This window comes from Phaethon aethereus (genome assembly GCF_964289735.1).
Source record: "Phaethon aethereus genome assembly, chromosome: 4".
Taxonomy (NCBI): domain Eukaryota; kingdom Metazoa; phylum Chordata; class Aves; order Phaethontiformes; family Phaethontidae; genus Phaethon; species Phaethon aethereus.
Window position 1 is genome coordinate 9,296,946 of NC_138578.1, and position 26,416 is coordinate 9,323,361.

Sequence of the window (26,416 nt, forward strand, 5' to 3'; positions counted from 1 at the left end):
CTGTAACGTTGCAGAGCTACACAAGAGTATTTGCATATCATCTCTTGGCCCAAGGTTTCATGTCAGTGGGGAGTTAGCATCAGGTGATGCCGCAGAAGCAGGGATGCTGCAACACCTTGAATCACCAAGAACTGGTTTTGTAACAGGGGCTGAAACAGCAGAGCAGAAACCAGAGTTGGAATTGGTCTCCCTGGCTACTGCAGATGGGCCTGGAACCGCTTTGCCCTTCTGATCCTAGTATCAGCAAGGAAAATGAGGTGATTAATTGCTTGGACTAATAAATAGTAGTTGTTTTACAAATAACTCTATTTAACAGTGGCTTCTCTTGCTTCCAGAGGCTTTAGAAGGAAACAGCAGCTTTTTTCTTTATTAGGAAAACTCTAGTTTTGAAGTAGACCATTGAAACAATAACAAAGGGGGAGGTTATCAAAACTCTTGACAGGGATGCAAATCAGGTTTAGAGGTTTAGCACTTACCTTTAGTGTCTCCAGTGGAACAAAATTGTGCAGCACAGCATCACACGTTGTGTCAGAAAGATCATAGAATCATTAAGGTTGGAAAAGACCTCTAAGATCATTAAGTCCAACCATCAACACAACACCATCATGCCCACCAAACCATGTCCTGAAGTACCACGTCTACATGTTTTTTGAAGATGACATGCTGCTGTGTGAAACTGAGGTGTCATTTTTAGAAGCAAATAAATACTTACAGAGTTTTTCCAGCCTGTGTGTATGTTTTGTAGCGTTTCAGTCCTCCATGCTTAAAATGACATCCATAAACCCAGAGGTGACTGCAGTAGAGATACTCGGGTTTTGAGGCATCTTTTTGCTAGGAAAGAAAAATGAGAGAGATGACGGTGCTTCTGGGAACACATGGGGACAGGCTGTGGAGGGAGAGACATGGGATCTGAAGGCCCGAGTCTCTGCCCGTCCCTGCCACCAGCAGCAATCCCCACCTGTTCCACGTTCAATGCCTGACTCGGCTTGCAGTTAGGAAAGCCCAGTACCTCCAGGAACCGCGGGTCTCTGCCCCTCTCCGCACCGCAGTGGTGGCGGGCAGGGCCCTGGGCCCGCAGGCTGGGACCCTCGGGGAAGGCCGGCCGACCCCGCAGCCCGCTCCGGCGGGTGACTCACACCTGCCGAGGACGAGTGTACTAATCGGCCTAATCACCGCCCAGCGGTAATTGCACGGGGCTGTTATCGTCACGTTAAATTATACTGTGTTACAACCCACTTTTACGTTAAGACGCTAGGTAAGGCCAGGCTGCTGCGCCGGAGGTGCCTCCCGCCCCGCTGTGCGCCCACTCCAGCAGCTGCCGCCAGGCGAAGGGCAGCTGCCTCCCCCCGCCGGCTTCTTTAAGGGGGGGCGGGGGCGTGACCCGCCGCAGTTCTGACGTCTGGGCGCGGGGTGTCGCTCTAGATAACGCCTTCTCCTTCCCTTTCCAGATCTTTCTCGAATGCGCGTCGCCCGCAGCCAGCGCAGCCCGAGCCCTTCCGGAAAGTGCCGAAGCCGTAGCCGGCGCCTGGCGGATTCCCCGCCGGCCGGCATAGCGCGCCTGCGCAGAGGACAGTAACTGCCGGTTGGTGGCCGGTGCTCCGCAGTGAGAGACAGACGGGCGAGAAGCCGGGTCCCAGCAGCCAGACGGTCGCTGCTGCCGCTGTAGTCGCAGGCCGGCGGGAAGCGTTAGGCGTAGCCATGTCCGTGGTTGGCATTGACCTCGGCTTCCTCAACTGCTACATTGGCGTCGCGCGGAGCGGCGGTATCGAGACGATCGCCAATGAGTACAGCGACCGCTGCACTCCGTGAGTACCGGCGCTCCCGGGCCACCCGCCGCTGGGCCGCTCGGCTCCCCGCTCCCCCCCGCCTCCGCGGCACTTTTCCCCCCCGTCGGCGCAGCGGGCAGCCCAGCCACCCTTTTTTCCTGCCCCCCCTTCCCCCCCCGTTCCCCGGGCGTACCGGCTTCTTTGGGGCAGTCGGGCGCTGTGGGGCGGGCGGAGTCGCGTGTGTCCCCGCGGGGCCTTGTCCTCTCCGCGGCCCGTGGGCGCTCCGCGCGCGGCTGTAACGCCCCGGCCCGGTGCCGGTTGCTCCTCCGACGCCCTCCGCGGGAGGGGAGCGGCGCTCATCCGGTGACGCCGAGGCCCCCTCGCTAGCCGAGGCCCCGCCGTCGCTCCGGCGCCGTGCGCGGCTGCTCTCGTTGGGCGGGCGCCGCTTTCTCGGCCGTGGGAGAAACGTTCTAAGGCGGCGCAGAAACGCCTGTGCTGGGGCAGGAGGCTGCCCGAGAAACACTTGCCTCCCCCCCAGCTTTTGACTCTTCCGTGTCCTTGAAACACCGCGGTGTGCTGGATGTACCGCACGGCTCTTCAGGCACAATGTTTTGGTGGTGGTTTTTTGGCTTTTTTCCCGTCCCCCTCCTTTCTTGTCCTTGTAAGACTTTTTAGTTTCGTGTAGTAAAGATCTCGGTTAAGTGCATGTGTTTCCCCAACTCTAGAACGGTTGCCAGGGGCTGAAGCATTTTCATTAACAATTTTATGCTGGAGGGGTGGGGAGGAGGAGGCGGCCCTTGATTCACCAGGGAAGTGGCGCGATGAGTTCCCTCTCCTTAAACCTGTTCTTACTTGCACCGCGCTGCATCTGCCGGCCGTGGAATACCGAGGTGTTGCGAGAAAGGGGAGGGCAGTGGGCAACGTCCGTGATGATGGGATACGCAAGAGTAGGTGGAGATTTTTCTTTTCTGTTTCTATGGGATACATCTAGGATTTTTAGAGCTCCCATCTGTGCGTAATTTTCAAGGAGGATTCAGGAATTAGTATAGTACTCATAAAAAGCGGGGTTTGGATGGTGATTCCTTCTATGAAAGGAATTTGTAGCCAACAGCAGAAAGTTGTTTTCTGCGATGTGAGGCCAGAGTAGCTTTACCATTGCTGGCTTTTTGATCTCGGAGAAATGCAGGCTTTGTTTTGCTTTCTAAAAAGTTGGGGTTTTTTTTGAAGTACAAAGAAGCCGAGCGCTAAAATGCGTACTGTCTGTATTAATGGGAATACTCTTTAAAACTTTTCTTACTGTTTAGAAAAATACAGTTCTCACATTAACCCTCAAGAAGGCATTATTCTTGCGCACATTTTATGAGAATTGAAATTCTGGGACCCTTCAAATTCTGTGCAAGGAACCCCCTAAAATTGTTGCCCAAAGAATCCTCAGGCAGCTGCAATTTCCTTCCCCTTTACGACGAAAAGCACTTCTAATCCTTAGCTATTCTTGGAGTATGTTCTTTGCAGGTAGGCTTCACATAGGTTTCCCTGCATTTAATACTTTTCACTTAATGTCTGAGTAACTGTACTTTCAAGACATTTGCAAAGTGATTATGAAAAGGGCTTAAAGCATAGTTAGCAAGATGGTATCTGGAGCGCACAGATACTTAAAGGCAGTAGTTATCTCGCTTAAAGTGATATTTTTCTTGGCTTTTTCTTCTCTTACTCCAAAATGTAGTATAGGAGAACATGAGGAACCCTTACTTCAAACAGGATTTGAGTGATGTTGGCAGATCTAACTCTTAAATCATAAACTTTTCTGCTTACTGCACATAGCAACCCAGTAAAAGAACTCTTTATTTAAATGTCCCTATGGAGGCGCTTACATCATTTATATACTTGAAGTTGGCTAATTGTTAGCATTGATTGGATATGTCCCAAATACGTGGGACTTACTCCCAGAAATACAAAGTGTTAATGTTGTATCTGTGTAGCCTGGTATAAAAATATTTTAACTAGCTCTGGACAAGCTACTACCCTTTCATGCACAGTGTGGTGTTATTAAGCTATGTAAAGATACTGGGTTAGGTCCTAAAGATAGGACAGTACTGGCTGTGCTCTACAGGGCTAATTGCCCTTTCTGGGCAAGGCTAATTAGCGCAGCCAGCTCCCAGTTTTGGAGCTGGTTCAGATATTTGTGCAATACTGCTGTGAACAGCACAGCATCAGTATAAGCATACTTCAGTACTACAGACAAAAGCGGCATAGACTTATAGAAGATATGTATTTTCACCATTTAATACAGCACTCAAGTCATAAATAGTGTGTCCCAGTTAAAACATTCAGGTAATTCTTTATTAATATTGGTTGCCTAAAACCTATATCCTGCTATATACAGCATGGGATTGTTAGCGTTTATAAAACGTGTATCATCTTTGAAGCTTTAGCACAAGTACTTTAGGAAGAAAGGAGAAAGATTCTGCCATTAAGCCATCCATTCCAGTAGAATTTGTACTTTTGAAGGCTTTTGGCCTTAGTGTCTCTTTGGATGTTAACTGACACTGGCTTTTTCTGAACTGAGAACTCCAGCAAGTCTGTTGTACATGTTTCTAGCAAGCCTGGTGTGTTAAATTCATGGCAAATGGCCCTTTCAAGTGCTGTGCCTCACCACTGTGGTTTTGTGGAAAAACAGTTGGTTGTTGATAGCTAATAATTTTTAGTAACTTTTTTCAGACCATGTGTAATTAGTGTAATCACAGACTGTAATTAAAATGATGAGGTAGCATCTTGTTCAAAACTATGCATGGAGAGGATTGAAATGTCTTTCTGGTGAGGAGAGTTGCTACCTTTAGAAAAATCTGTGTACTGTTCAAAAGCTCGCTTCAAAGCAAGCTGAGGGTAGTGGAGGGGGAGTTGTTGCACTTGTATCCTTATGGTGAGTGTGCTTCCTAAAGGGCTGTCTTGGATACAGCTGAAGTGTTTGGTGCCAAAGAGAGCACACTTTATTTTTTGACATCTCTGCTTCCCAGCCGAGGGAGAGAGAAACCATCCATCCTCTAGTGCTGGAACTGAGTAATTGAAGTAAAACATGGCAGGAACTCTGGTGGGCTAAGTACCTTCTGACCTGATGCTTCATGCTCTGCATAGGGGTATTAGCAAGTAATGCTGTCTGTCAACAGAGTCAATTTGCTACACTGAAAAGGTGTGATCTAATAACATTAGCATGTTGTTATCCATTAAATAAATGTCTTGTAAACCATTTGCACCCTTCCTTAATTGCTCCTTTATCTGACTTGTCTTAATCATTACGAAGTATAATAGGGAACTATAGTGTTAAGCGACATGAAACATCGTGAAAGCTGAACTATCTATTTGAAAATGTAGGGCAATGCGTTGCCTGTTTGCAGCAGTTAAATCTGGAGAAGGTCTTGCATGTTCAGTGTGGTGTTACAGCAGAAGAGGTTGACAGAAAATACTACCAAATTACATACAGTGCCCTCATTGTACTGATGATTGAGAGAAGGCAGGAAGCAATCTATTATAGTGACCTTTATGCATTCATTAAACAATTAGATACAACCCAGGTTTCATATGGTTCAAATTTGTTATTTACTACTGAATGATTTTAGCCACATCTGTTCCTTTTTGGGGAAAGAGTTCTATTTCAGATCTGTAAAGCGAAGGCGTGGGCAATAGTAACTTAAAAAAAGTTTCCAAAGGCAGTAGTGAGGTGGCCAGAGGGTGGCTGGCGACCTGGGGTAGCCTTTGCTAGAGGCTGAGGGGTTGCTCAGTGGTAACCTGAGGGCTGGAAGGGGCCATGGACTAGTCTAGAGCTTCGCAAGCCCTGGGTGGCTGGGAGCTGTTCCCAGGTATCTCCCTTTTTGCCTGTTTGCAGGGTGTACCTGGTAGTCCTTGGTCATGGGAAGTGCTCAACGGTTTGTAGAACTGGGCTGTTCAGTTACCTTGGGCTTAGCTGTTGGAGTTTTTTTACTGTTTCCTATGGTTATTGTTGCTAGTGGCTCTTACAGTGTGAATGTGGTACTGTCGGACTTCAGGGTTGCTGGGTCAAGAAAACCGGACTGGCAAAGTTCAGGTTTTTAAATTAAATGTCACGGGCTTCTTTGGTTATAAGTTGTGACCCAAAAGTAACTATTAATTCCTTACCTTTATGATAAGACCTATAGAACACAAAAGCTGTTCAAGGATTCCTTAAATGCAATTATAATGAAAACAATTGCGGTTGCTTGCAGTTTCTAAACTAATTTGCAAAGAACAAAATAACTAGAATTTCACTGCAAGTTCTTCATGCAAGAATGCTGTTAAATACCTTGTCCATGTTCAACTTTAGTTTTTGTGGTTGTTACAAAGTACTATGTTTTCTTCTAAAGCTGAATTTCTATTGTTTCTGTTTTTACTTAGAGCCTGTATATCTTTAGGATCCAAGACCCGAGCCATTGGGAATGCAGCAAAGAGCCAGGTAAATGGATGAAAAACTCTCAAATTACTTGCTTGACTTGTTTCCTGTTGAACTGGGGGAAGAGAAGTAATGAATACATTTTATATTTTTCTATTTTAAAGTAAATTTTCTACAATGAATGTACATTTCACAGAATTAGTTACTGCTTCAACAGTATATTCCCTGTACTAAAATTGAAACAGTATTTCTGCATGATTTTGTCATTCAAAGTAAAAAATGGGAAGAAACAGAAAACCTTGTCTTTTTTCCCAGTAAAAGATTATTTCCTTGCTTACAGTAGAGTTCATAATTAAATCTCCATTGGGGAGGAATACTGTGGTTATGCTTTAGAACAGTTGAAACTGAAGTTGAACAGCGGAAGATTGGTATAGATAGTGGTTGTTGCTTATGTGAAATGATGCATCTTAGTAATTTACTGTCTCAATTTGGAACTTTGAACAGAAGTAAAATGTCTCTAATCTCTGTGAATTCACTTGCAACCTAGGAAAACCTTCCTTTGGAAGGGAAATATGTAAAAAATCATAATAGCCAATGTGAATCTGCAAATTACCCTCTTTCTTTGCACCTGTGCATCATGTTAGTGTGCTGAGGACTGACTTCCCCTTAGTGTAGAGTGCAGGTAACTGGAAATTTGCCCGGTGGATACAATGGTAGTAGAGCCCACTGGTAGCACCGTGAGCAGTCAGTATATGCAGAGGCTATATCACTTTCATTCTGAGAAACTTTACACTTATCTGAGCTCAACCCCTGAACTTTGCTGGTGAGGTGGTGTCCTGTTAGTACTCTTCCCAGCTATGAAGTTTGCTATTTAGACTAGTAAACTAGACTAGTTTATCTTGGAGAAGGTTACCCTGGAGTAATTGCATTTGATAGCTTAAGTATTGAGTTTGGGATTTTCTTGTTCTGGTCCTTTCTTTACTTAAAAGTCTGTCCTTAAAGTAATTAGGTTGAAACACATGAGAGAGTAGGTGTGGGGAGGCTTTATGTCCAGATGGGATCTGAATGAGAGGAGGACTTTAAAGGAAGTGAAATGTGTTAATTTCTTGAAGCTTCTTTTAAGGTTAATGTAGGTAATAACATCATTTGTTCCTGCAGATGGCCATTGCAACAATATGTAATACGATCTCAAATATTGCACGCTGTATCAGAAAGCTCCTCTGAACTACAGTGAAAATTGATGGCAGTAAGCTAATGGATATTAAAGAGGGGAATAAATTTGAATTTTTTTTAATGGAGACCATAGATTAAAAAAATAGATGCTGCTTTCTCTCCCCTCACCCTTTGTTTTTCAGTAAATGTGTGGGTCTTCAGTATGTGCAATAAGACCAACATAACAAGGTTCCTTTCTGGATGGTCTTCTGTAGTCTGCATGTCATGGAGATATCATTAAAATATCTCTTCCACAGATTGTCACAAATGTAAAAAACACATTACATGGCTTCAAAAAACTGCATGGAAGAGCATTTGAAGATCCTTACATACAAGCTGAAAGGGCCAAACTTCCCTATGAACTTCAGAAGATGCCGAATGGCTCCGTAGGAGTAAAGGTGAGTTAGAGCTTTGTGCAGAAGATCTTTAGCGGTAAAGATGAGCACTTTAGACCTTTGTCACTTAACTTCCTACTTGAATTGATTCAGGTTCTCCTTAAGAAGACTCTAAATACGTTCTTACTCGTTTTGAAAAGAAGTGACAGGTGATGGCCAGTACAGTAATACCTTTTATTTTTCACAGAGCCTTCCTTAGCATAGTTTTGCAATGTTTCTTATTTCTCCTTGTAATTCATTCACTTCCTGAAATGTTCAGGAAGATGTAGAGTACTTGCTCTGTATTACATACTCATGTCCTGTAGTAATAAAGCAGTGTAAAAAAAGGTATTGCATTGTCTCCCATACAGGTATGCTATAAAATGTTAAATCACTCTCCCCCCAAAGAAGGTTAAGTTTGTTTCATTCGTCTTCAATCAAATGGACTCTGTAATAAATCTGCTGTTACCAGGAGATGAAGAACATTTTATTTGCTGCAGTAACATCTGCTCAAGTACTGTACTTTGTCAGATATGTCCGTGCAGTTTTCTCATCAATTGTATTAGCTTTCTATAGTCACATTAGCAGGTTTTCACCCTACCTTACTAAATTCACCTTCAAATACATACAATTACAGTGTGTGATTATTAGTCTCATCTGAGTTTAGGTCTTAGCCATGCAGAGGCCAAGTTTCAGGAAAACAAGATAAAGCTCTGAAGATGTAGTCCAAACAAGTTATTTTTAATTTGCTTCCAAACTAAAGGGGTGGAAACTGCTCTTCTCAAAGTCCAGGCTTTCTGATGTGTCGTATCTTTTAGCATTTTAATTTCTATCAGGAGTGTGCTTCTGAAGCAAATCTCTCAATCATCGTCGCTTAGTGCACTTTGAGTTGCTCTCTGGCGGGGCTTTATACCACACAAAGTTGAGTGTCTTCTGTTCTTTGTACCTGCTCATATCATGCTAATTGCCAGTGTAAATAGAGCTGCTGCTCATTGTTCTGGATTTCCCTGCACAGGGGTGTTGGGAATTGCTAGCGAGACGGCAGCCTGTGTCAGGGACTCGGGACAGAGCCTCACATGAAGGCTGAAGATTCAGATGTGTTTCCTGAGCAGGCAGGACTGTTCAAATTGCCTCATTTTCCCCTTCCCCGCCTCACGTGCTTGAGTGACCCTTGCAGGAAGCAAAGGTTCCTTAGGCTGACTCAAAAACTTTTGGTTTTAGCTCCTGTTGGGACAACTGTGATTCTGTGTTCATTATGCATTTTCTGCATAACTACTACAGAAGTACTGTAGCTTTGTGAATAGCACCTTGAGATAATGCAGGTGTTAAGGTTTCCCACAAAAGAGTTTTCAGCTAAACTGAAAGGTTATAATTTGTTGTAGGTAAGCACAAATCCACAGGATCAGTTGATACTGAGAGCTATTTGTGTCTGGAGTGTCGTGTTATACTTGGGTCTCATTTGTTGAAAATTACAAAAAATGTCCAAGTCGCACATCTTAGAGAAGAGCTGAGATGATTTATTACAGAATTGCAATTCTGTTTCAGGTGAGATACCTAGATGAAGAGAGACTATTTGCAATTGAACAGGTGACAGGAATGTTACTGGCCAAGCTTAAAGAGACTTCAGAAAGTGCTTTGAAGAAACCGGTGGCAGACTGTGTAATTTCAGTAAGTTGTAATATATTTATTGCAATTCTTCCTAACGTTACGTAAGCTGGTACAATTTATGCCATGGTAAGAGATACAAGTAGTGGATAGGAATCGCACCCTTCCCCCCCCCTGCCCCGCCATGGGCCATTATTATATTTTTTTTCCAAATGAGGATACTTCTGTTAATCATGTGAGAAAATGGATAATTTGTTAAATCCAGACTGTGTTTTCAGAAAGAATGTGCTGCTTCAGCTGATCCAGACTGGCTAACTCCAAGTGCTATGTATAGTCATCCTGATTACTGTAGTTCCTATTATAAACGGGAACTGTCCTACGTGTAAGCATATCTTCCTTGGTTCCAATGAACCTTCCCAAATTAATGTTAAATTTCTTCATTGTTACGTAGTTGAACGCTGTTGGGTTGTAGTGTAGCTGGGAGTTGCCTCTTACGGCTCTGGGGGTTATACTGGCAGTGTGAGAAGCCCAGACTACCTGCATTTGTTTGAAAAGGTCTTTTATTTGGCTGGTTTAGTTGTGTTGGTGGTGGGTTTTTTAGCTAGTGCCCACACCCATGGCAGGGCAGGAGGGGGACCTTGAAGACAGGAAGTTTTGTTCCTGATATGAAGTCCTAAATGTCTGCTTTTCACATGGTTTTGTTTACTGCTTCACTTCTCTTGGCTCTGGTGAAAAGTCTGGGCATGAAGTATTGGGGTTATCCCCTCACCATCAGACTCCCATCATCTCCAAGGGAACTGAAAAGCTGTATGCTTCAGCTGTTAGAAATCTGCTTTGATCTTTTTCCTTGCTTCCCTATAGTATACAAAGACACTTACAGAGAATACCTTCCACGCAAACAAGGATCCTTGGTAATACACCACAATGGTAGCTAACAAAATACACCAGGAATGGGGTTCTATGTCTTAAGCTTGACTGAAGTTGAAGATAACAGTAACTCATTGCAGCCAGTTTCTAAATGGGCTCTGATTGGCTTTGGCTATTTTTGGTGGAACTGAGTATTGTAGTGCACTGTAAGCTAGCACTGTGGTAGAGGTAATAACTGAAAAATGGATACGGATTCAGTCATAACACAAAGTTTAGTTCAGCACCACTGTAGTGTTCCTGCTGTAACTTATTTTAGGGCTATGCATGAATATTCGTTGTGTTGACTTTGTGCTGCACAGATGTTTTCAGAAACTGGTAATGATTATAAGATCAAAGATTCATCAGAAGAATCTGAGAAACATTTTCAGGGTTTTTTTGGTGCTTTGTTTAAAACAACTCTGGATGACACTTCATTTTTGTCAAATTTTGAAATTTGACTGAAAATATGCACTAAAATGCATTAGCCGTTTTAATCAGACTGCCTTATTAATCTGAAGTTAGCTTATAACAGTTTCTTGTGGTATTGACATTTATAGGGTTGCTTAATGGGTAAGTCTTGACTTCTTTAAAAAAGTCTGTATTTCATAATATCCTATGTAATTACTTTTTGGAAACAGGTACCCAGTTTCTTCACTGATGCTGAAAGAAGGTCTGTAATGGCAGCTGCACAGATCGCAGGATTAAATTGTCTGAAGCTGATGAATGAAACTACAGCAGGTAAAGGGTAGCAACACTTTCTGTTCCCTCTGCCCCCCACATTCAGGCTATGGATTCTATGAAGCTGATGACATACTGCTGTTACACAATTAGGAGCCTGGGGAAAAAAGCTATCCAGGCTAGTACTGTCCAGTCCAGCTGGGAAACTGGAAGCACAGCAACTATTTCCGTGGGGTGGTGTTCAGCACTTAGGAGAGGTGATGAGAGTTTGGGTTTGCTAACCTGAATACAGTGGCACGTGAAAATAGCTACTCTGCTTCTCAAATAAAGCTGGTCCCTGTGCTTACCTCTCTGCTGTACCTTGGAGCTACAGCAGCTGTGTGGGGAAGGCCTGAGCTAGCTTCAGAATCCCTTAATGATCCAGCTGGGGTATGCACCTGACCTAAATTCTCAATTGTTGTGTTAAATAATAATATAGTACAATATCACCAGATGTGACCTGCATCTGTCTGAAAGATTACAATAAATGCATTATGTAACATGGGTGTGTAGTGGGGTCTTCTGATTTTCTTTCCAGCTTAGATGGCTGTGCTGGAGTAAAAATACATCTCATTGAAGTATTAGGGAAATACTTTTTTATCATAAGCTAGTATTTGTTTGAAGTGAAATACATTGAAGGGAAATCTTAGAATGTGTAATCCGAAGATTTTTCATTTTCAACTACTTGATATGTATGCTTTAAAAACTGCTTCTACACAAACTGCATTTTTACAGAGCTTTTTCTGAAGGCAGGCTTGCATACAGTATTTAGAAACAACTTGAACTGTATGACTTTTCGAAATACGCAAATCAAGTCAAGTCTTGTGGGATAATGACAGTTGAAACTTGTGGCAATCCTGTCAGTTGTAGCATTGGCACAGCTGTTGTTTCTGTAAGGTAATTTGTATACTGCCCTCCTCTGGTGTTGGTGAATTCTAGCGTAGACTATAGAAATGTGTTACACTTCATGGGAACTGAAGTTGGAGCCATTTAAACCAGTAACTTAGTTTTTTCTTGAGTTAAATTACCTTTGTTTTTAGAAAGGTTCAACCAACTTTCCGAATGAGTGCTGGTATTGAAATGTTAGATATGTGTAAACTAGTCTTCTAAAGCTTTTTTTTATCCTTGAGCATGCTTCAATTTCGCAAAGCTGAGCTAAAAAATAGTGAAAGTAAGGCCTTTCAAAGGAGAGGTGTAGGCATGAGACTTAATCTGTGCAATTTCACAAACCACAATGTTAATTTGGCTATAAGCAGAACTGAAATACAAGATGATACTTTAGCAGTATTAAACCTCCACTTGCATCTGTTTCTTCCGTTGAGAGTGAAAAACGTGTTTTCAACATGTTAACTTTCTTTGTGATGAGCTGCTTTATATGTGAACAGTAATTCTTAAACAGAAGCAAAAATAACAAATCTGATTAAATCCTGGATGTAAAAATTTAAATATATGATGGTGCGTATCCTGCTGACTTTAAGTTAGTGCTTTGAAGGTGCACAGCATGCAGTAAGTGTTGAAAAGAGGTGCTAGGTTATACAGAATACTTCAATGTCAATTATATGAATGGACATGAGGTAATTTATTAGTAAAACTATAAATCAAACAAGAAATGAAAGTAAAGAACGTGGCAACTCATAATGGTCTAAAACTTGTGACCCTTTTGACCCTTATGCTCTATTTGAGCAGAGTAATGGAGGTGTTTAGAAAGAATAAACATAAGCAGTGTCTTTCTTTTGGTAGTGCTTTTAATGCATGCTTTACAGTTGTACGTAAAGCTTTCCCTTACCTTCTGCGCGTGGTGTTTTTCAGTTGCACTAGCCTATGGAATATACAAGCAAGATCTGCCAGCCTTGGAAGAGAAGCCAAGAAACGTAGTCTTTGTAGATATGGGTCATTCTGCGTATCAGGTTTCAATCTGTGCTTTTAACAAGGGAAAACTGAAGGTAATCTATTAAGTCATACAGTAAAATCCCATATTCCTGAAGTATTTAATTGAACAATACTCAAAATACTGTTCTGTGGAAAGATTTTTTTTTTTTCCCCCAAACTAAATAAGTATCTATAGCAAATATTTTTGAAATGCTGAATAAAAAAACTTTGTGGGGTTTTTTTGCTATTTCAGCAAATCAATTTTTATAAAATGTAGAAATGAATTATCCTAAAGTGTGTTTTGAAAAGTGCTTGAAAATTAAGCATACTGCACAGTTTTTGTTTCATGTTGTATCACTGAAATATTTGCATGTTCTGGTAGTCTCATAAGCATTGTAGTTGTGCTGCTGAGTTATCTTTGGGAAATTGTTGGAAGTCCCTGAATTGCTCTGTGGTGATTTTTTTTTTTTCTGATATCCATGATGGCCCAAAATTTAAATTCAAGTAGGAGATATGAAGTAAAATGGAACAGTCTTCAGTTCCTGGTTTGTAGACTTTTGTCTGTGAGCTACTGATGGATGAATGTGTATGTTAACTTGTCTTTAATAGCAAAATGTAGTCATCAAATGTCATATGGAAGATAGCAAGTTTTTCTGTTTTGAGTAAATGACAGACAACTAGTAATAGCAAGACAAAATAGCTATGCTAGTCTGCCTTTTCTTTAGTGAGCTAGTAAACTGATAAGGGGCTGCAGCATGGTAGAGAATAGCATGGTAGGTGTGATAGTATTTTATTTGGGGAGGACAGAAACTAAATTGAGGAGTGATCTTTTTAGGTTGTCCTATCTGGCATCTGCGTAGAAGAAGGTGAGAAAACCACAGAGAATTTTCCCCAGATCAAACCTGTTTTTAAAGATGTTAACTTCTAAAACTAGTGTCTGTAGGAAAGCTATCCCTGTATCTAAACAAGCATTGTCTAATAACTTTTTAATCATTGTTCTTTCACTGCTGTGCAGGTCTTGGCTACTACCTTTGACCCTTTTGTAGGTGGTAGGAATTTTGATGAGGCTTTGGTAGACTACTTCTCTGAAGAATTTAGGACAAAATATAAACTGAATGTAAAGGAGAATCCCCGAGCGCTGCTACGATTGTATCAGGAATGTGAAAAACTAAAGAAGCTTATGAGTGCAAATGCTTCGGACCTTCCACTCAACATTGAGTGCTTCATGAATGACCTCGATGTCTCCAGTAAGATGAACAGGTACTGTACATTATTTTCACTGAAGTGTGGTGAAGTGTGGTCTCTGAGCTGTCTTGTAACATGAAATGCTTTCTCTGTTCCTGCAGAGCTCAGTTTGAGCAATTGTGTGCCACCCTTCTGTCTAGAGTGGAACCTCCTCTAAGAGCAGCCATGGATCAAGCTAGTAAGTAGGAGTTACTTTAGGTACTACTTTTGGTTCAAGAAAGTAACTAGTAATTCGGTTATCCTAGATCTCTTTAATGATTATCTTTTTAATATATTTTTGTATTTATTAGAATTGCAAAGCTAAGTACTGAAAAGTTAAATGTAAGTTCCATTTGTATGCTTGTCATGTATGCATGATGCCATTCCTGCCTCATTTAGTGCACATATCACTCTGCAGCCTTGGTTTATTGACCCTCATTCACCCTGTGTAATGGAAGAGGTTGGCCCTCTGAAAGATTATTTTATTTAAAATCAAGAAACAACCAAACTAAAACCATGATGGGAATAACTTACTCTTTACTGCAGCTGTCTGGCCAGCCTGTTCCATATATGATACATACATGTCCTCACTGACCTGAGAATTTGGCAGTATATTCTTGAAATAAATTCTGAAGCATGTGCAAATAACAATTTTTTTTTCTATGTAGTATAAAGGAGGGAAATAAACTTTCACAGGAAAGTTTTACCCCTAATTCCGGCATCTTCTACTAAAACAAAGGGAAGAATTCTGCTTATCTTGTGACAAGGCTAGATAGCTAATACAGGAAGTAAGAACCTGAATAACTGCTGAGCAGAGCTGTTCAAAGATTGACAGTTGTTTGAGATCACTTTATACATGTATCTTGAATTCAGAATTAAAAAGTTACCCTGCAAGCACAGTCCAATATTTATTATGTATTTTTAGTAAAGGGTTTTACTTCTCTTTATTGGCAAGCAAAATTAAATCAAACATAAAGTGAGGTATATTAGGGTTTCATTTTGTTCTTGTTTGGGAGGGGTGAGGTATTGTCCAGTAGTGCAGGGCTGCCAAAAACCACCGAATTACACACTTGAGTTCATGCACACCAGGAAGGGGATGCACATGGACAGTGCATTTTAAAGTGTGATGCTTGGCATCTGCATCTTCCAGGATTATGCAAGTAGAAAACTTTGTAGCCTGCAGGAGAGACCAAAGAGTTTGAATAGACATACCATGACCAATCTGATTTTAAACATCTTATCGGCTGTTGGAATATATTCAGTGCTTGTCACACAGCGTCTAGATAGTAAAAGAACTCCTATCTTTTTGTTGTTGTTGTTCAAAGACAGCTTTTTGATATCTTGATGATAACTTAAGGCCATGCACTCTTTTCTAGAACTTCAGCGTGAAGATATCTACAGTATAGAAATAGTAGGTGGGGCTACTAGAATTCCAGCAGTGAAGGAACAGATCTCTAACTTTTTCTGTAAAGAGATAAGCACCACGCTAAATGCTGATGAAGCTGTTGCAAGAGGCTGTGCCTTGCAGGTATAGTTACTGAAATTAAACTTGAGTATTGCTTCTCTAATGTCATGTGCTAATGAAATACAACTAACAAAAAGCAAAAGGTAGCTGAAACAGGACAAAGAGTCTTACTTGTTCTTTCAACAGTTGGTGACAGTGACCATGTCAGAAATTATTGTACATTTGGTAATTTGCTGCTGTGTCATATTAGAACGATGGTCTTGTTAGACCTGTTAAGTTTGATGACATAAATTGCACTGTTCCACTTCTGTCTAGTCATGTGGAAGCTTTGCTGGGTGTCTTCACTGACAGTCACTGGGGAAGTAGTGTTACTTTAATTTAGTTAAGTCTTTCAGTTCAATTAACTTTCTGTTAAAAATTCTGTGATAAGCAGGACCTCCATGTGACCTATATGAATTGTAGCCTTTTTGCACTTAGGTATTAATTAATTACTCGCTATTTATTTGACTACATGGATATAATAAAATTTTGGTCTTTGTTTTCTAGTGTGCAATTCTTTCCCCAGCTTTTAAAGTGCGTGAATTTTCCATCACAGATGTCGTTCCTTATTCAGTAACATTAAGATGGAAATCATCTTATGAAGAAGGAACAGGGTAAGTTCTATGGTGCCTACTAAAAAGTGTGTGTTTGTGTACATAGAAGACCAGGCCTCAGGCTTTGAAGCTGTCATTCGCTCTAACAGTTTTAGTTTTCTTGTTTTGCATTATACTACTTAATTGACGATTACTGTTTAATAATTGGAAATACATTTAATTTAAAAATGTTGGTGTGAAGTTGCTTGATTTTTGAGAAGTGTGACGTAGAATGCGTAGTCCAGCTTTGAGATCTACAGGCTTTCAACCTGCAACTCATGTCATAAACGGACTTTAGTAAACTAAATTATTTAGCTGCCTGGTTAGCACGGCTGCTGATCATTAACATACCTTGATTTTGATTATCCATTGTGTTATGCTCAGTGGTTTAACCTTGCTTAATATTTTCCTGCTTTAGGGAGTGTGAAGTCTTCAGTAAGAACCATGCTGCTCCATTCTCAAAAGTAATTACTTTTCACAAGAAAGAGCCTTTTGACCTGGAAGCTTACTATACCCATCCGCATGAAGTGCCTTATCCTGATTCCAGAATAGGTAAGGACATGTGAATAAAAACCTCATACCCAACTCATGTTGATAATAGGAAAAGCAGTTCTCATTTTTTCAAGGTAATGTTCCTTCTGTATTTACTAGGTTACAGAAAAGCCTAGGTTCTTTAGAAAGGCACGGCACAGTTGTCTTGGTTTAAATGCCTTGATCAAACAGTATCAACACCTTCTTTTGGCAGTTCCTAAAAAATTTCCTTTCTCCATTCTGTCTGTCTTCACTGTTTCTGAATGCTTTAAAAAAAGTGGGTACGAAGAGTGTAGTGCTCTATTGTCTGGTTCTTTCAACCTTTATAAAATGGTTAAGGATCTTATGTGCCGGCCAGCCTGGATTTTCCAAAGAGATTGGATCCAAGGACGTGTGAGCACTAGACAGTTATCTGTCCAGACAGGTATCTCTCAGGTCTCTTTCAGTTAATCTGAGAATGTACAAGATAAGCATTTCCTGAACTTAAGCATCTGTAGTAGAGTCTACAGTACTAGATGGTATGAGTAAGTTTCCTGGTAGCTAATACTACCTTACTTGTAGTTACTAGTAGACTCCTCTGGGTCTTTAAGTCATGACTTTATTTACCGATTTATGAATCTGATATAAACTTGGTGCTACCTGTTTAGCTGTCTATGCAAGAAGTGTGTCATCTTTAGGAAAGAACATTCTCCTTTACATACGCACAGCCTGCATCATTTGCATAATAAAGTGTCAACCTCACTGCTTCCAGAAGCCTTCATAAGCACTTGTTCATTCTGCAAAATGTGTAGTGCATCAATGTTACTAAATAGAATTTTTTATCTCTGTTAACATTTTCAGTGCAAAGTTTGGGTTACATGGATGAAAGAAACTGTTTGAGATGAATCAGAGTAATTTCTGTAGTGTGATCGTTAGAGAAGGCAACACCTAGTAAAGTGTTATCTTGACTTTTTATAAAATACAGGTAAAGCAAAAAAGTCTTGGTAATTATCAGTTAACTGATAATAATCGAGGAACCAGGTTTTAGTGCATCTAGCTGCAGCTTACATTGTAGAATTGACAATGAAGTAGGAAGTTTTCAAGTAGTTTAAGTTACATGAAGTTGCTATTTAAGTTAACACCCTTCAAGGAATGTATTTTATTTTTTTCCTCTTTCACTATTTTTTGGAACAAAAATTAAAACCATCTTTGTTTTTTTTCAAGGGCGTTTCAGTATTCAGAATGTTGGTCCCCAACATGATGGCGACAATTCCAAAGTGAAGGTTAAAGTACGTGTCAATATTCATGGCCTTTTCAGCGTGGCTAATGCTTCTATAATAGAGAAGCAGAACATAGAGGGAGATCACAATGACACACCTATGGACACTGAATCATCAAGTAAGAACCAAGGCAGAGATGATGAGCTGGTATGTAAACTTATAAATTTTATATCTACAGTCCTTGTAATTCTGACAAGAGAGTCAATAATTAGGGAGTCAATCATAGCATACAGCTTTTGACAATTACTACTTCTCCACCTTTAAATTATTTCTTCAGTTATGTAACACATTTCTTCGTGTTTGTTATGGTGCCATGTGGCACTAAGAAAGCAAAAAAGAATGTAAAACAGGATTCTAAAGAAAACTTTTAATTTTTTCACTTTTCTTTGCCATCTCTCTGCTAGTCTTAGCATTATCCAATGTTTCTGTCAACTGGCAACATACGTAATGAGATCTGTTGACAAATGAATTGTAAAGGTTTGTTTTTTCTCAAGTACTACATTTTAATTGAGGAAAAAAATACATGGTATTTCTTTATATATGGAAAACTTGTTCTTCATAAACATTCTTTTGCTAAGGGCACTTCTTTTATGTACTTCAGTGTTGGCAGTTCTTACAAACTGGCTTGTAAGCCCATAAGGGAATATTACTGGAAATAGATGTGCAACAGCTTTGTTGTTAATACTGAGAAATTAAGAAATTTACGTTCTCTTCTAGTGCAAGCAGGATCAATTTTCTTGATAGCGCACTGCATACTGAAGGTAGATCAGTGAGAGAGGGAGGTGCTGCTATTCTATTCGATGCTGTAAAGCTGAGGACTGGGTGCCAGGGAGTGCTTTCCGGCTGGGAGCGGCGCACCAGTGCAGGCCTCGGCAGCCTTTCTTGTGCCCTTCCATTGCTTGGGCTTTTGCTTAAGTCACAGCTCCCAGGGGAGAGAGATAATAGTGTAGAGAAAAAGATAAAGCAGTGGGCAAGCTGCTGCTCCACACTCATGCTGTCTTTCTGAGGTTGCAGAGTGCTCAGCAGTGACCCGTCCTACAGGCTGTCAGGCATACTGAGGGAGGGTTTCCTTAGGGAGTAAGGTTGAACAGAAAGCAAACGCTTGGCAGCTTTATTCAGAGGAAGGAGTGGATGCATTTCCTGTCATAATCATTTAAAATTTGTCCTGAGCAGCTTTTCTCACCTTAGTTGAATATACTACTATATTAGAGCAAGCAGTTACACAATTAGTGTTACATAATTGATATAAGCAACTCCTTAAATATTATACTGCTTTCCAGGAATTTGAGCATATTTGAAATGCCAAACACGATGCAGTTCCTTGTGGACAAGTGCTCTGCATCTGATGTTTGTAAGTGACGCAGCTGCCATTTTGTGTAATAGGCGTACTGCATGTGGAGGTTACTAAGATGAGTACGCTGTGTTCAGTACCAAGAGTAACCCCTTCCATCCTCAGGCTTTCAATTTGTAGTACCTCCATTCATCTAACACATCTTCTGTTTTACAATGGTGCTTGTCAGCAATTACCTTTCATTACTGAGGATGATACCCTCGACTCTGAGGAGGAGGTTTGTGGTGTATATATGTCTTATTTTCCCCCTCTAGCTTTTCTGTGTAGGCAAAAGAGTTCCTTCTAGTTGCTGCCTTTTCTATGTGAACAGTAAGAACAATAAATGAGGTGTGTTTTTTCTACTCTGAAGTGACAAAACTTAAATTTGGTAAAAGTAGCCTTCTTGTTTTACACTTCTATCATTAAAAGCTTGCTGAATCAATTAACATAGCTAAACTGCAACGTACACACCTGTGCTAGAGTTTGAAATCCTTAAATAACTTTTTATTGTATCTCGCAGAAATAACAGTAAATTATTTTACATGCATATTTAGTCTGTGAATCCAGGAATCTTAATTCCTTGTAATGGAAGTAATCTTAGAGTTTTCAGACCTCAGCTACAGCTTGTTATTTATTTATGCTTTGGATGTCCAAATATTGGGGTCATCCTGTAAACTTGAGACTTAGACATTATTATGTTCTTAAAAGTTTTTTGCAGTGATGACAGGGAATTGTATTACTTAAACTAAATCAAGTGAGCAGCATAATAATTGGTGATGTCTTTAACATCCTTAAATGTAGAATAAGGCATAGGTGAACTACAGATAAATTCAAGTGAAACTTTCTTAATTTTGGGTGGCAGGGAGGGAAGACAGCTGGTCATGTGCTCCAAGAGGCTACTACAGAAAGTAATTTTTATGGTCCTATGAGACCGATGCAGGTAACAGTTACGATGACTAAATTACTTCTGCTTTGGATTACAAACTTTAAAGTTTAGGTGAAAAATTATGAGGTGGAAGTTCTGGCTGTTCCATAGAGAACCTGTTGGTATTGCCTGTGTTGGTGGTGTGTTTCTAGAATGTTCTTCGCGTATGTTTTATATGTATTCATTTCTAATTTAAAATGGAGTATTCACAGGGCTTAGTGTAATTCTTGAGCAGGGGACAAAGAGCAACATCATAATTATTTCAAGGGGGACAGGCAGAATAGAATTTCCATTGGATTTGAGAAAGATATGAACACAAGTACTACACCAAAATGCTTGTTTAAACATGCGAGTAAGTCCTTGCAGTATCTGTGATCAACTATAATTGATGTCAGTCTGAAATCATGCAGCAAACCTTTGCATTCAGTTATGTAACTCTTTTTCTAGGATAAAATGCAGGTTGATCAAGATGAAGGTATTCAGAAAAGTCAAGCTGAACAACAGAACCAAGCAGATGAGGAGACTGAAAATGCAGGAACCGAAACAAAAGTTTGTATTCAGTATTGATAAGGAATTGTAATGTTGCTTCCCTTAGATGTTTTTTGCCCAGTATTCTGAAAGTCATTAGCCTGCCTTAGTTGCAAACATGGACTGTATTTAGAGGAGTACAGCTATATTGAAATGGTTAAGTTAGGAATCCTTCCTTAGCACTTTCATTTTCAACATAGACTATGATTAAGACTTTGAAGTAAGTTTCAGTTAACCTAGTTTTATAGTGAAGATGGAATGTAGGGAAACTTAGAAAACGTTACGGAGAAGAATATGTGGTGCCTTTAGCTTTTGAGCAGGTTTTCTCAACAGCTCTTCAGATTATGTTTAAAGAAATTAAATTTCACCAGTTTGGTTCAAAACTAAGCTAGTGGTGATTCTGAATATCAGAGGAATAACTAGGTGCTTCATTTACATATGATTAATTTGTAGCTGTCATACTAGTTCCGTTTGTCTCTCTTTTTTGAGCATAAATGTAGTAGTATTTCTATCCTTGAAAGTTTATTTAATAGTGCAAATCTTTGCAGGCTGCTTCTGGAGAGAAGCAGGATCATCCAGCCCAGCCAAAGGCTAAAGCAAAAGTTAAGAGTATTGACCTACCTATACAGGCAAGCCTCTATAGACAACTGGGACAAGACCTTATCAATTGCTATATAGAAAATGAGGTAAGCAGCATAAACAGATGACCACTCAAATTAATGTCACTGTAAATAATTATCGAGAAACCCATTATGCAACCATAAACTTAGTAGCCAATTCTGAATTTCTTGGGGGGTTGCCCTTAATTGTAAGGGGGGTTCATTTTGGTTGGGTTTTTTGGAGAAATAATCAGTTTCACTAGACTTTAACTACCCAGATGTCTGAGTTTCACCTATTAGCCTGTCATTACCTGAAGTATCAATTCTGTTCTTAGGCAGGAAATGCCTAGGATTGCCAGCAAAGGCCGCACAGCATGTTATAGGAATGCTAATTGTTACTGAGTGACCTGATACTGGTCAGCAGTAGCATTTGCATGGTTTTTTGGTACTTTACAGAAGCTGTGTCCTTAGTTATGTCACATTTTTGCCCTTCAAGTCCTACATCAGCAGGGAAATACTGGAACATGTAGAAAACCTGCCTTTCAGAGGATCCTTTCTGAACTTTCTAGGTATCATGTCTGTGAAGATCCCACCAGCATAAGCTCCTCTGGGAAAGATGGTCAGTCTGAAGGATAAAATACGAAATAGTTTTTATAGGGCAAAATGATTCCTAGTGACTTCCAAACCAGAGTCTGAGACTTGTCTTTACTTCTAATCCTGCCTGTGGTGATCAGATCATAATTGATACCTTGATCCATTTATGTTGAAGCACTTGCCAAACAGCTTTTAAATAATGAACTCATTTTTCTCCTGTTCCAGTTCTGTCTGCAGTGAAGATGACCTACACAAAGGTGAAAATTTTAATCAGTAATTGTGGATTAACAGGCTTCCGCAAAGTTCTGTGGTACAGTTTTGAGAGAGTAATCATTAAGCTTGACACTTTAAGCTTTTAGTTTATACAGGCTTTTTTCCACCGCAGGGGAAGATGATGATGCAGGACAAGCTTGAGAAAGAAAGAAATGATGCTAAGAATGCTGTTGAAGAATATGTGTATGACTTCAGAGACAAACTGTGTGGAGTCTTTGAGAAATTCATCACTGAAGAAGTAAGACTTGCCTATGTGTTTCAACTGTTGGAAAAAAATCCTTTGTATTTATAACCTTTTGAGTGTGGGTTATGTGGAGGCTACAGGGGTCTCTTGGAATTGTTTCGGAATATGGAGTGGATTAACTTCACAGAAGTGAAGTTCAAACTACACTTAACGCCTGACACTTGACATGCAAGTGTGCAGAGTTCTTTTATTGTCTGAGAAGCTTCTCAGTGGCAAGGAAAGGTTTGGGATGTAGGTGGAAAATAAAAACACTATGATGGGAGTAGGAAAGCAGGGCAGATCACCACAAGCTTCTAAACAGTGTGAGTGAGTAGGAATGAAAATGAGCAGAAACGGAGTGTCTGTAGCTCTGTGTTTTATTGTCTGATTTAATTAACTTACAAACACAATTCTTTACCCACTTATAAGTCCAAGTAAAGGTGATGAAGAAAGCTGTGCACTGGGCTTTTACAGAAGCAGTATTGAAAGAACACTTGTCTTATAATCATTTCTCTGTAATGGCCATCTAAATAAATGTGGCTGGTACACAAGCAACCAGTTGTTGAAACAACAAATGTCCAGCAGCAGTTTTAAGGTTGTCTCTCTGGATTACCTGGTCATCAACCTAGCAACACAGTACAGACATCCTTCCAGTATAAACTCAAGGGTGTGAGGCTGTCTTTCCCATACCGATTTCAAAACAATCTCTTACATAAGTTATGGGGATAGATAGAATCGTTATTTCTAGATAATTAAAAATAAAGTCTTTGTTTATAGTCAGTAGAGTCCAATTAAAACAATTTTAACTTCAACTGGATGTAGAGTTGTCCAAATTTGTCTGTTCTCCCATCCTGCTGTCAGAGAACCTGAGAAGCAGAACCTCCCGTGTAAAGATAATAGGCAAGAATGTTAACATATGCATGTGCTTTCTTATAAAATCAATCCTGAAGCTATGTAACTCCCATAAACGTCACCTGCAAATCAGATTAGTAGGGCTGGCCTGCCTCCCTTATCATTCTGTAAAATCTTGGCTTTGAAGTCTGTTAATTACAGCTTCCTTAACTATCACTTTGAATATTTTAAACTGATGAAACAGGTTTTTTTGAGTAGGGAGGTTTCTTTGTGTGCTGCGGGGAGAAGATTGTTTGTCACGTTCCCTTTGGAACTAGAGTATCCCTGCTTTGCTTCATAGGATTCCAACAAGCTGACCTTGATGTTGGAGGACACAGAAAACTGGCTTTATGAAGATGGAGAGGACCAGCCAAAACAAGTCTACATGGATAAGCTTCAGGAATTAAGAGTAAGGCTTTATGTTACTTTGTAGAAGAATCATCTGTGTTTGGAGGTGGGGACACTTAGATAAATATATACGGCTTAAGTGAGCAAAGCTCTTTTAATGACGGATATGTGTGCGTGCATACCCATACGTGAGTTTTGTAAATCCATTAAGTATGGACATTTCGGGCTGTATCGGGATGTAGTTTAGTTATGAAATGAACATATTATTTAGAACTAGAAATAAATTTTTTCTTAATGCCTATTATTCTCCTTATTTGAAAACAGTCAAAATTAAGTAGACTGTCGCTAGTGACAATAAAAATAACTGCTACGGAAATTCTTTGTCAGCCTTGTTACAATCTGAAGGGGGCTTTTGATTAGTTTGACTGCTCTCCCAGGTGTTCAGAATTATACTCCAGAACAGATGCTCTGGTTTTCTTGTTTTCAGTGGTCTTCTGTAGTTGTATCACAAACTCAGATTTTTGGTCTAATATCTAATGGTAAAGGCTGAAGAGTGCTTTAACAGTAGCTTCCACTGTATCATTTGATTAGTAATGACCAAAAACACCTTAAATACTTCAGATTTTAATAATCTCATGGGAAAAATATGAATTCTGATGAATGACTAGTTACTCTGTTTGTAGGAAGTTGAAGTATGTCTTTAGCTCTTGGGCTCCAACTGTCTTCTCTCAAGTCAGATTTCCTTTGGGGGAGGGATAACTGTTGGAAACAGCATTGTAGATCCTGGCAACTGCTTTTTTGCCTGGATATCAGTTTTTAAGAGACAGAAAAAACAAAGCGGATAAACCCGGAAGTTTTCAGATGAACTACTTTAAAACTAAAACCATCTAGGTAAATCCTGTCTAGTTTCTCTTCTGAATGCATTGTTCCAAATGCTCTTTTTGCTGAATATATCTGTGAAATACTAAGCCTAAAAAGGACAGGCACTACTCCTGTGTTTAAACTTCTGGGCTTTTTTTTGTGCACTGAAGCTAAAGGCAAAGATTAAGCTCTTGAACAGGTGAGAAAAGAAGTTAGAGGCAGCCTTCCTTGCAATGCAGTGTTTTACTCTTAGACCAGACTAAAGTAAACTTGTATTTTGCCAAGATCTTTGTGCTTATGTTTCCAGAAATTTGGACAGCCTATTCAGGAAAGATACATGGAACATGAAGAAAGACCGAAAGTTTTAAATGAACTGGGAAAGAAGATTCAGCTCCTTATGAAAGCAGTAGAAGCATACAAAAATAAGGTAGAAGCAAATTATTTAGGGAATGAACTATTATGGGTGTTTTGAGCTTGGCTTACAGAGTGTTTTGTATTTAAAAAGAAACCCTGTAGGATTACCTGTTCAGCTGCTTTAAAATGGTTGTTGTGCTTCTGCTCCTGAGAACTTTTAAAACTGTTCTGGATTGCTAGCAAAAATGGCTTCTTCATGAGAACATGAATTCAACAGTCGCATTTTTTTTATGGTGACTTGTAACACTTGAAATGGGTATCTCAAGTTATGGCTGTTACCATTGTTTCTATAACTTGTAAGACTATTTATTGAGGTTAGTTAATTAAACTACAGTAGATCTCAGGTGCTTTTTTTCTCAAAACTTTATTAGTAACCTGTGCTTCAGCAGTGTGCACTTAAGATCAAAATTTCAAGTGTCTAAAAATAATGTCCTGTCTGTCTTGTTCTACAGCCATTCTTCATACTAAACGCTTCTTAAAAACTATTTTTGTCAGGTTGTAGCAGTGTTATGCTATTTTGTGTCGATGAAATTTGTAATTGGGTGAGAAGCATATACTAACTGATGGTATAAATACCTCTTTCCTTAGGATGAAAAGTATGATCACCTAGATCCTGCTGAGATGGAAAAAGTTGAAAAATACATTAGTGAGGCTATGAATTGGTTGAACAGCAAAATGAATGCCCAGAACAAACTAAGTCTAACTCAGGATCCAGTTGTCAAAGTGGCAGAAATACTGACAAAATCTAAGGTAAAAAAACCAAACCAAAGCCCAATCATTGTACTTGTTGCATTCTAGTACGTTTTTCTTTAACAAGATTTTGGCTTCTGTGTTGAGCTAGAATATTAAACCTGCAGAGATTTTTAATGCTATGAAAAGATCCATACAGAGGGAGCAGCAATTTTATCAATCTTCAATTCTGGCTCTCGATTTACAGCAGTTTCTCTGCATAAGACCTTTTAAAATATCCTGAATTACAGCACCAGGCTTGCTAGAAAATGGATTACCATATAGCCTTTTAACAGCGCAGAAGCTCTTTAGCTAGTGGGAAGTTTCATTGCAAGTTTCTAGACTTGACAGAATTGAAAAGTCTAGTCCTTGAAAACCAAATTCCAGGTCATTATGAACCAGAATCAAATTTGAGACACTCTAGTTTAATGCAATTACTGTGCCACCAAATGAACTTGCTCTCTCACTTCTGTTACAACTAGGAATTGGATAGCTTCTGTAATCCCATTATATACAAGCCCAAACCGAAGATAGAACCTCCCAATGATGGGCAGTCAAAAGCTAATGGTGAACACAATGGACCAGTGAATGGACAGAGCGGTACTGAAACAAAACCTGAGCCAGCAAAGGACAATTCTCAGCAGACCAAACCACCTGGAGAAATGGAAGTGGACTAAATCTTGCATTTCTTTTGCATAATTAAAATAGTGCAAGTAACCACAGGGTCCATTCTTTTTGTCGG

General features: G+C 40.0%; 1 protein-coding gene across 2 annotated transcripts; it reads left to right on the top strand.

The window, feature by feature from the left end:
* Positions 1-1,698: 1,698 nt before the first annotated feature.
* HSPA4L (heat shock protein family A (Hsp70) member 4 like) lies at positions 1,699-26,351 on the top strand (the record flags this gene model as incomplete). 2 transcript variants are annotated; one of them, XM_081998678.1, is made up of 20 exons in its annotated part: positions 1,699-1,805; positions 6,171-6,228; positions 7,635-7,775; positions 9,297-9,419; positions 10,901-11,000; positions 12,789-12,922; positions 13,864-14,108; positions 14,195-14,271; positions 15,449-15,600; positions 16,084-16,190; positions 16,588-16,731; positions 17,914-18,106; positions 19,480-19,527; positions 20,662-20,763; positions 21,291-21,428; positions 22,321-22,446; positions 23,624-23,731; positions 24,839-24,958; positions 25,534-25,695; positions 26,157-26,351. In XM_081998678.1, the coding sequence occupies 20 exons, from the start codon at positions 1,699-1,701 to the stop codon at positions 26,349-26,351; spliced, it is 2,580 nt and encodes an 859-aa protein (XP_081854804.1). The 2 variants fall into 2 exon arrangements, with proteins under 2 accessions (XP_081854804.1, XP_081854805.1); XM_081998679.1 differs by lacking the exon at positions 19,480-19,527.
* Positions 26,352-26,416: the final 65 nt, after the last annotated feature.